Source organism: Cicer arietinum, chromosome 5, assembly GCF_000331145.2.
Source record: "Cicer arietinum cultivar CDC Frontier isolate Library 1 chromosome 5, Cicar.CDCFrontier_v2.0, whole genome shotgun sequence".
Lineage (NCBI taxonomy): Eukaryota > Viridiplantae > Streptophyta > Magnoliopsida > Fabales > Fabaceae > Cicer > Cicer arietinum.
Window position 1 is genome coordinate 15161727 of NC_021164.2, and position 11555 is coordinate 15173281.

Genomic DNA, 11555 nt, shown 5'->3' on the forward strand with positions numbered 1-11555 from the left:
TTCGACACGTAAGTAATATTCATTTATTTCTTACATATATATATATAAATAATGTGTTTGTTAATGCTATAATAATCACATTTATTTATTCGATAGTGCTTTACAAGTTTTTTCGAGCTCAAAGAGGTGCTACAGTGTCGAAGCAAAAGTCTAATAACATCACATGGATTTCAATAAAGGTTTGAAATATATGTCTTTAAATTTTCATTTACAAATATATGCCTTTACAATCAATATTGCACAAATATTTTATTGACTTATATGTTTTATTTATAGTGCCCTCGTCAAACTAACAACATCGACTGTGGGTACTATGTATTGCGATTCATGAAGGAGATTGTTGACAGGAATAAAACTATTATCCCAAAAACGGTACGGTATTTTCATTATATGATTTTCATATATAAATTATCTATATATTTGATTCTAACTTAATATGTTCAATTTTTATAATGCACAGTACTTTGACAATTCAAGTCCAACATACTCTGAGGAAGATCTAATGGAATTAAAGGAAGACTGGTGTCAGTATGTGCTTGAAATGAACATTATTTGATTTTTTGGGAAATAGCATGCTGCAAGGGATCTGAATATTATATGGTAGCTAGTTATATTTTGTGTATTATGTTAGTTGTATGTATATGAATAGGACACAATATATGAACATGTATATGAATATGTGTTGTTGTACAATATATGTCCAATGTATATGTAGTTAATTAAGTTATATATATGTATCTGAATGTTCTGTTGTAAATTAATATATAAAGTAAAGTTATATAGTTCTATTTCTGTGTACTGATTGTGTGAACTGATTCTGAATATGTGTTGTTGTACAATATATGTCCAATGTATATGTAGTTAATTAAGTTATATATATGTATTTGAATGTTCTGTTGTAAATTAATATATAAAGTAAAGTTATATAGTTCTGTTTTTGTGTACTGATTGTGTTAACTGATTCTGAATATGTATTTGAATATGTTTTGTTGTTGTGTGAACTGATTGTGAACTGATTCTGGATGAAAATAATTTTGGAAAAAAAATTAAAAGACAGCGCTTTCTAAAAAAATGCCATAAAAAACTAAAAAGCGCTTTTCAAAAATTTAATATACAACGTATTTAAAAAAAAATTGCACCTTTTACAGCGCTTTTTTGAAAAAACGCTGTAAAATGTGCACTATAATGCATATATTGGGTGCACATTTTACAGCGCTCTTTCAATAAGCGTTGTAAAAGGTGCATAATAATGCATATAATGTGTGCGTTGTGTGCGCATTTTACAGTGCTTATTTAAAAAGCGCTATAAAATGTGCACCCAATATATGCATTATAGCGCACATTTTACCGCGCTCTTTTCAATAAGCGTTGTAAAAGGTGCATAATAATGCATATAATGTGTGCGTTGTGTGCGCATTTTACAGCGCTTATTTAAAAAGCGCTGTAAAATGTGCATATCAAGCACGCAATATATCTACATGTTTTATAGCGCTTTTTGGTTTTAAAAAAGCGTTGTTGTATTTTTTACAGCGCTCGATTCCACAGCATTTTTTTTTAAAAAAAGCGTTGTAAATTGCTTAAAGAAAAACTGTAAAATCCTATTTTTCGCGTAGTGTTTTTTCACTCTATTTGGTTGCTACCAATTACAAAATAACAAAAAATAAAAGAATTTAAACTCCTACTTTTCACATAATTTATATATAAAAAAGTATAAAATATTTTGAAGTATAGGGTGTCACATTTCTCTTGTTTTCCTTGTAAATACATTCACTACTTGGAATTTTCATTTAGGACATACACATTCTAATGTTGTTAAATCCATTTTACAATTTTGTAACATTCCCTTTCAAAATAAATAAAGTTTGTAATTTTAGTCATTCTGGTTTTCTCTCTTGCAGTTACAATTACTACACAACATTTGTACCAAATACACTTGGATTTACTTCCTTAAACATATGTCTTGACTCTATTTTTGCATTCAATTAATTTTTTGCCTTAACATAAAACCAATCCTTATCACACTTTACATAACACCATTCCTATCTACCAAAACAAATCAAAACCTCTTTTTCAATCAATTTAAAATAGTGTGTAATAGTATTTTTGGAAAAACCTCAAAGATAAACTAATGGTAAGTGAAAAAAGCAAGCTACTTTTTTTCTAGATATATCATAGTTAGTTATAAGTGAGGAGGTCGCAGGGCAGTACCTTAAAGTAAGGTTCCATAATGATAATATGTAATATAGACTTCAGTACTACTTCCTATCTTCTATTATAAGAAGAAAAGAGAATATATATATATATACCATAGTACTTTAATTACTATAATTGTTTTTATTCTCCTATTTAAGGTCAAGTGTATGTTTACTAGAAAGTCAGAATACATTTAATTGTATGGGTATAATTGGAATAACAATTTTATAACATTAAATAACCAAATTGGTCTTTGTGATTTTTTTTTTTTTTTCTTATATTAAGAAACAGAGGGATTATTTAAACACAAATTATGCAAACTCTATGCTTGAAATTAATAGAAATAAACTGCAGCAGCTCGATAGTCGAAAATATAGGTACAATTTGTCGAACTCCTTGAACAAATCTATGTTCATTTATATTTTTTGTATCTTTATTCTTTTGAACAACCATATATCAACTTGAGCATGAGCTTCAAAAGAGCAAAAAAGTTGAAATTTATCAATAAGCTCTCTTCCAAAAAACACTTACTGATAATTTATACTTCTTTTTCATCTACATAAGGATTGTCAGAGTCTCACATAAATAATGTACAAAGGAAAACTGAGACAAGACAATCTACACTGATAAATACTCCAAAATGTATATTTTGCAAAGCTATTGAGTAAGAGGAACACATTCAAGCTCAATTTCAAGGACACCTCTCTCAACATTTTGTAGTCTCAATGAGATTTCTTGCCTCACTTTCCCTTCTTCAAGGGAGATGATTCCATCTTTCACAAGTGTGTTGTCACCACTTGCTACCCATTTTCCAAGCTGCATGGACTCATTGATTGATGATTTCTCATATGCCTTTGCTGCTGATACTAGAGGTTGAATGTCAATTTCAGCCTCACCCATAAAATCATCCGTTTTGAATGAATCCTTGTCATATACAATCTGCATTTAAATATCACATCAAATCTGATCAAACATGAAAGGCAGAGAGAAATTGAACACAAGGTATATATTGTGGATCACAGAAAACAGTGATTTATTCAAATTATGCTACACAACAATGCTATAGCGCCACTTTTTGATAGCATTTTGTACTAAATAGCATATCGTAGAGCAACAACGATTCGTTAAAATTCTACTACGCTATAGCCGATATTTAACAACACTGAACAAAACACAAGGGAGTTTTTTTAAGCAAGGAAACAATAAATAAATAAAAGTGTAGATGATGGCATACATATAAGTTCAATGATACACATAAAAGACACTAGTAAAGGAAAAAGTGTCATACAACTCAAGTAATTTACCATAACTCAAGAATGTTAAAGGAAAATGAAAAATTAGTACAAAAAAATGTTTAAGTAATTTTTTCTTTAATATAAACTGTAGATATAGGTAGGGTAATGAAAAAGGTCAAAAACGGCAACAAAGAACATAAAATAAGAGATAGTAACACACATTGCAATACAAAGAAGAGCACAGTTACATAAACTGTTCCCTGAAGTTCTGAGAACATTTAGACCAGCATTATGGTTTCTTACTTTCTTTTCTTATGCTAATTTAGGCACAAATCGACATAATTACACAATTTATACATAAATAAATAATTAAATAAAACTTTAACCATCCATATTGTGACATTATGTGCCCGTTTTGAACCCTAAACATAGATTAATTATTGTTTTCCCCCCTAAAACTCAACATTCCAGAGGAAGAGGACCATGCTCTTCTTTTAAATCTGAAACTCTTCATGTTATCTTTAAATTGAACCTCTTCAAATTTATTTTCAGTTTAACAATAAAGAGAAATATGGATTTTTTTTTTTTTTTTTTGAAGAAGAAGCAAGAGAAATATGGAATTAAATAACTTATTTGTATACATGGTCCATGATAGGCCATTATGACTTTTTTTCGTCTACATAACCAACTCCACCTAGTAGGAAAAGGCTTTGGTATTGTATCTAAAGCCTAACTTTAAGTGTAAGCATTATTTTCCTTTTTACAAAAAAGAGAAATTTCGATTTTTTTTTTTTTTTTTTGAAGAAGAAGCAAGAGAAATATGGAATTAAATAACTTATTTGTATACATGGTCCATGATAGGCCATTATGACTTTTTTTCGTCTACATAACCAACTCCACCTAGTAGGAAAAGGCTTTGGTATTGTATCTAAAGCCTAACTTTAAGTGTAAGCCTATACATAATTCTTTCTCATGGGCAATTTTGTTGTTTGAATATTATTTCATGCTATCATGTCGATATCAAGTGCACATCAAACACAGGATAAGATAATATAATGTTATCTAATGTGTTATCATGCGACATGTACTCATCAAACACAAGATATGATAAGAACTTATCAAGCCTTTATTATCTTATTCTTATCCAACTTTATTATCCTATTCGTCTTATTATGATCATCAAACTGGCCATGAATGGATATTGAGTGTTATCCAAAGTTCTAAATTATTTTCATTTGAGGCTGTCATTAATTTTAAATAATTGAATCAAGTCTAAAAAAAGTAAGATTAAGGTATCAATTACCAAAAGATCAATTCCATACTTAATTTTCTCATGATAGCTCACGGCAAATGGTAAACAATTAAACTTACCACTTTAAGAGGAGGGATGCTCTCAGGAATTGACAACATTAAGCTTTCATTCCAAACTGGATTTAAATTGCTCTTTATGACACGTGTCTTCACCGACTACAAGACCAAATATTAAAAATGTTACATTTTTAATGTTATATTATCCTATACATGCATGCACGATGTTAAGTAGTTTTGACATGAAGAAACTCACTTGGTGACCAAGAGAAAGAATGACATAAGGGTCACTAGTCATTAAGTCTCGGATAGCGAGGTTAGTTCCTTTAACAACATTAACCTTAATCAATCCAATAAATTCAACCATACCTGCCTATAACAGTAAATAGGAAGAAACAAGACTCAGTAGTCAACAAATAAGAAATTTGTAATAGTTCAATGCTTATCATGTTCACTCATTTTTCTATCAAGGATAAGGTACAAAATAGTATGCTTCAAATTACATGAATGCTCTAATTCTCAAGATGTTTCTCAGTAAAGCTTCATATTGGAAAATAGGTCTTAGAATTCCCAATGAACTGATTTCTAAAAACTTAATATTGCTTAAGCCATTATTCTTTGCCGTGTCACGAGGCTTAAATATAAATATGTTTTGGTCCTTGTAATATACCTTTAGTACCTCTAATTTTTCTGTTAGTCCATGTAATATATATTATTTGTCCCGGAGGTGTCAGCTTAGTGGTAAAAGCTTGACATCGTAACCTCAAGAGATAGGGTTCAAATGTCATATGGGATAGTTGTAAAATGGCTATTAACGCAACCGCTATTAATAATAATAATGATTTCCCCTTCCCCATTTAAAAAGTATATATATATATATATATATATATATATATATATATTATTTCATTTTGGCCTTCATTATTTGGTTTTAGTACTTATAGTATATATATATTTTTTTAGTCCCTGGAACTTCTGTTTTTGTTTGAGTCCCTAATGTTAGATAGACTAAAGAGAAAATAGGGACTAAAACAAAACAACGGTATCTAAAATCAAACAAGTTAATTTAGGGGCCCTTTTGACAAAGCTAAAAAAATGGATATATTAGAGAGAAAAACTATATTTAAGTCTATCACGAATTCTCAACATAGATAGCATTCTTTATTGCATAAACTGAATTCAAAAGAAGTTATTCAATTAACTTGGCATATGACTGATAGAGCTAGCAATAATGAAATGAAACATTACCAATGAGTTACTCTTCTTTGTACTCTTACTCTCAGATTCTTTTCTTCCCCAACTGTTTCGAAAGGATAGCCCAATTCGATTTTTAGTTGTTTGTTTATCATAACGTTTTTTGTCTTGTGGAGGATTGTTGTATGAGGAACTACTATGACTGGATGAAGAACTTCTTGCATGGGATGGTATAAAGGGACAAGTCAAATTCTCCTCAGAATCCACAAACTGTTGCAGCTCATATTTTCTCCTAAATAATAAAATTAAACTTGTGAGACACAATGGTATCCTTCCTCAAGAGAACTATGAATTGGTTGTATGCGTGTGTTTGTGCTTCATGCATGCTTTTTTATCCTGTTACCTAATAAAATCAGAGCGCTCCTCAATGGAAGAAGTTGGTTTTGGTTTTTTTATGTAACTTGGAAGGCAAGCTTCATACTTTTTATTGATTACCGTATTTCCACCCAAATTGACCAATGCATCAACTTGTTCATCGGTCCAATCATCTAGATTCAGTGACAGAACCTATAATAATGTCAAATCATGTTAAAATTTTCATGTGCTAGTAAATTCATGTATTAGGAAAAAAGGAATAGAATAGAATACTCTCCTCCCACAAAAATGTGCACACAATTTCAAACATGTTTGGATTACTTAAATAGTAGTGACTATGTACTAATTGTGATTACAAAGTTGCTAAGAACATTTTAGTATTCATATTAACTTCCCTTTCTTGGCTAACAAATTTGTCTACTTTCCCCATGATAGTAGTTAAACTTCTTTAGCACGGACTTCACTTTTTTAAACAATATTGGGGAAGGGAGAAATTATCATTAATTAAAGTGACACTAACTATCAACATGATAGAAATCTTGATTTATAAACATTTTTCCATTCACAAAGCATTTCATCATATAATTGTTCTCACAAATTGTAGTGATTAATGATGAGATTACTTTTATACAAATTTTAGCGTGAAAGTTAATTGACAGAAAGAGAAAGGTGAACAAAGCATGGAAACTATGAAAAAGTGTGCCAATGGTTATATCATATATAATTCAGACAGAATTTAGAGTACAGGATATAAGAACAATAAGAATTTAAACTTAGACTATACTAATATAAATGTTTTCCATATAGTTGATATTGAAGAAGCAATTTTCTCAAAATTGTTCAAATATTCTCAACCTTCTCATTTTTGTCCAAGTAGAAATATAACCTTGGAAAATACAAAGACAAATAAACTGTCAAATAACAAGTGTTTTAAATGGTATGTTAGGAGCATACCTTAGATATATGTACTCCTAGGCTTCTGTGTATACCAGAGCACTTTATGCAAATAAATACTCCAAGACTTGAAGACCTGATATTCAAACAATTAATGCAGTGAATAAAATCAAATGCAAAATAATATGCACTAATGATCTTCTGATACAACTCATACAAGTAACTTGTCAATTAATTCTGAATTGAATATTTCATGTCATCAAAATTCTTCCTCAAGTTTTCTAGACTTCTTGTAATCTAGAAATATAAAATGGGAATAAAGGATTAGCACTGTTGTAAAATTATTTTACACTAACAACCAATCACAACTCACCAATCAAACTAGCAATTACATAACTGCTTTTATTTAAAAACTGTAAAACATGATTTGGCAAATTGAAGAGTTATTGTTGAATGTCAGTGTAAAATAACTTTACACTAACTGTGCATATCCCTTAATCTCATATGAAATGAAAAACAAATCAGTGAAAAATATATCCAAGAACTATCATCATGATATCAATTACTGAGGGTGCATTACGAGTAGAATAGATAAACCCCACGATGGAGTAAAAGTATTTTACATAATTTATCAAAACTCAACTGGATTCATGAAATGTAAAACTTACAGATAAAGTATAAAAATTTACAAATCATGTTAGGGTTGCTTCTCCAAGATAGGAAGCAAATAATAATCAAGTTGAAATTGATATTACCAAAAAATATTTAGCTTCTCAATTAACTTAGACAAGGAACAATAAGATATGTCTAGAATGACAATGTATTAATAACTAGTTTATGATCCAAGATATTAATAACTAGTTTATGATCCAAGATAATGTTATTCAAAAAAATGTAGCAGTTAGCAAAGCACATAGATCAAATTCATCTAAAAATCAAGCTGATACTTACACCCATTTTGGGTCCGATGATCCACAGTCAGCGCAGAACTTGTTCCCAGCTTGACGCATCAAATTATCTAACCTTTCCTGTGGACCTAGTGATTGGAAATATGCAGAAATAGTATATAAGCTAAAAGATTAAACTAATCAACCCATCACATCACACCTACAAAATCAGTGTTGCGAAATAGCAGCGCCAATGCGCTATAGTGTAGTGGAGTTTGAACAAAGCGTTATTGTTCTGCAATACGTTATTTAGTATAAAGGATTGTCAAATAACAACTATAGCATTGTAGCGTAACAGAATTTGAATAATCTTTATTGAAGCATTAAACATAACAAAGCTAGGTACAAAAAAAACTTTGATACTTACTGTTAAAAATAAAAATGCTCTCATCCTATTATATGCTGATGTCTTTATATCATTCACTAATGAATACAAATTTATTCAATTCATAATGCTGAAGTTAGCTAGTGTAGTTTTTGGTTGACAAGGAGGAAATTTTCATGAAACTATATTATGCCGAACACAGAAAACTAAAGACCCATTTACTTTTTCGTTCTCCTGTTTTTAATCATATTTTAACTAATAAACATAAAATGAATATAGATCCAGTATTTCGCTCACCGTTTTCTTTTGCAATTTTTTAAAACAAATTTAGCATTTTCAAAAATTTTAAAAATGTCAAAATATTTTTTTCATTGTCTCTGAAAATGAAAATGTATTCTCCCTAGCTAATCTTCCATCTTCTGTCTAGCACAATTGTTTACTACATGAGTCTTCCATCTTTTTAGCAATTTAAAATAAACATAGATTTTAGAAAATGGAAACTACAAAATATTTTTAGAAAGTAAACAGGCCCTAAGAGTTCATTTGGCATATGATGTCTAATTACACATGATACCCTAGTTTATAGCCATGTTATGAGTACGAAGTATCCACCAATGCTAAGTAGTGACTAATCTCAGTCGGATAATCTGCTGGGCAGACAAGGTGAATTCTCCCCTCTCAACCGAGTTTTCTCTATAAGCAAGAACCAAGGTTCGAACCTCTGACCACTTGTTTAAAGTATCTAACCCTCTTACCATTCAAACTAACCACATGTTTGTGTTAGACATCTAACTCTGAATTACTAAACTACTCTTTTTCAACTTTTCACATATAAATAATAGTAAAACTAATATTATGCAACAATTGTTATACATGTTTATGCAATTTCAATAACAAAACAAACAACTGATATTGTTGGTTATTTGACAACTATAATAATTATAAGGTCATACCAGAAAGAAATTAGTAAAAAGGTGAAATTGACAATTCATAAGGCTAATGTCAGTTTTAAAATTGAAAGAAAAAAAATTAATATATTCTTGACAGACCAAAATAGAGCATTAAATCATTAAAAACAGATAATTTAAAAAGGAAAAATACCATATAACATCCATTGCTCCCTTTGACTTTGACTATTCAAACTTGGTGTTTCACAGCAGAAGAGATCATAGAGGCAAGATCCTGACCCTACAATTGAGACATTTCATTTTTAGAATCAGGCTTCCATAATACCATTCTACACTGTGATTTGTGAAGTAACTACCATCATTACAAAATTATTACAACACAACCACTTAGCATAAAATCAACTATTAACCAAGTGGTTGGGTTGAAGAGGTAAATGAACTCTAATAAAGCTCAAATCGATCAATATAACCCATGTTCGAAACCTGACTGGTATAAACCTTAGTTAGACTTGCTTACCTCCCGGCCGAACGCCAGAATTTTCAAATCTCCTCTCCCCTGAGAACCGGAGGGTAAAGATCAAAAATAGTAAAACATCAACCATTCATTTTATAACTTTGGGGACAAGAAGCAAGAGAAGATGAGTCAAAAGGATAGAAGTTTTTAACCTGATATACTCTTGATATCAGAATTTTCTTGCTGCATAGACATCTCCATCCTCAAATATTTGAAACCAAATAAAGGAATGTATTAAAATCTGAGAACAGCCATAAAAATTTTCAACTGCTTCTCTGCATAAAAATAAAAAGGTAAATCACAGATTTTAAATTAATCATCTTTGCAATTTGAAAATGCAACTCAACATTAAAAAAAAAAAAAAAAAAACACACAATTCACAAGAGGTTCTAATGAGAATTAATGCCATAATACAAGGTTGAATTAAAGAACCATAAGACAAACTCAAAATGAATAAACATGAAAAATGGGAAATAGGGTTTGAATTAAGAAGAAAAAAAATTCAAATAGAAAATCTTACAGATCAGATAATTTATTTTCTCCACTTGAAATTAGGCATAAGGCAATGTCAGCTTATCTCTGCAACAAAAAGAAAACAAAAAATTATTGTCAAATTCCCAAAAAAAAAATAATCATAAAAAGTTAATAGGTTTTTTGAATATTGAAGAAACATACAATGACATAGAAAATCTACAAATTTTTTTTTCAAATCAATCATTGAGGAAATTGGTGTATAACAACAACCTTTAATTCATAAGAAACCCTGAAACTTTGAAGAAAAAAAAAATTGAAAGTCTAGAATCAGCAAAATGAGACAAGTTTGAATCTTATATCCAAAGAATATAAGTTCTGACAAATTGAATAGTTTATAATTTTGATTTGAAAGAAATGAAAATCATTGGGGCATCAAAAAGTCAATGAGAGAATGAAATGAAATAAAATAATATTATTATTGAAATTGAAGATTTTGTGTTTTATTTTAGTGCTCTATGTTGTGGTGATGAATGTTAAATTTGACTCACCAAGGAACATTGATGTTCAGAGAGAAAAAAGAATTGAACGCGCTTACATGGGGGCGTGTTAAATCTTGTACATTACAATTTAACATGTATTTATTTAAGAACACACAGATTGGTATCATCAATTTCTCAACTATAATCCATAAATAGAATTTTTCCAGTTTGTTTTTCATTTAACTGTCAATTAATTTTTGTCAAACAAACTGTCAAATTAATTAAAATTAACAAAATAAATTTTAAAAGTGTAATTAAGTTAACCTATTTAATTTTTATAATTATTTGTATATTTAAATTGAAAATAAAGGACATATGCATAAATATAAAATTATTTTATATTTACGATCATTAGTTGTCAGTCTCTAAAATTATAATTTAAATTCTTTTTTTGTTATGATTACACATTACACTCACACAGCTTATGTGTGAAAAAAATGGAAAATCTCAAATTTGAATCTAAGCCTCTAAATATTGATATTTTACGATTATTAATTGTGTTGTACTTATGAAAGATGGTATAGTTTTTATTCTCAATTAGTTTTTTTTTTCTAACAAAAATTTAAGGTGAAGGAAATGTTATCTCAATCTTAATTAAAAAAGAGTTTAGATTTATTGAACACATGCAACTTGTTAAATTTAATATTGT

The 11555-nt window shown here is 29.3% G+C and overlaps 1 protein-coding gene across 9 annotated transcripts; it reads right to left on the minus strand.

The window, feature by feature from the left end:
• Positions 1-2567: 2567 nt before the first annotated feature.
• On the minus strand, positions 2568-11031 carry LOC101513138 (probable ADP-ribosylation factor GTPase-activating protein AGD11). Of its 9 annotated transcripts, none has more exons than XM_027330491.2 (12): positions 10916-11031; positions 10414-10472; positions 10046-10095; positions 9897-9935; positions 9573-9659; positions 8151-8235; positions 7260-7335; positions 6334-6497; positions 5985-6222; positions 4993-5109; positions 4800-4895; positions 2568-3132 (listed from the first exon to the last, which is right to left on the minus strand). In XM_027330491.2, exons 3-12 carry the CDS (start codon positions 10092-10094, stop codon positions 2851-2853), a joined length of 1233 nt encoding a protein of 410 aa, XP_027186292.1. In that variant the 5' UTR covers position 10095; positions 10414-10472; positions 10916-11031; the 3' UTR covers positions 2568-2850. The 9 variants fall into 9 exon arrangements, with proteins under 9 accessions (XP_027186292.1, XP_004514474.1, XP_027186291.1 ...); XM_004514417.4 differs by having other exon boundaries at positions 10046-10168; positions 10916-11030; XM_027330490.2 differs by lacking the exon at positions 10916-11031 and adding an exon at positions 10638-10819.
• Between the last annotated feature and the right edge of the window lie 524 nt (positions 11032-11555).

Coding starts and splice junctions, on each gene's coding strand:
- LOC101513138 (XM_027330491.2), bottom strand. CDS start 10,094: ATGGAGATGTCTATGCAGCAAGAAAATTCTGATATCAAGAGTATATCA. Junction 6,498..7,259: donor TAGGAGTACATATATCTAAG/GTATGCTCCTAA, acceptor ACATTATTATAG/GTTCTGTCACTGAATCTAGA. Junction 5,110..5,984: donor CAAAGAAGAGTAACTCATTG/GTAATGTTTCAT, acceptor TTACTGTTATAG/GCAGGTATGGTTGAATTTAT.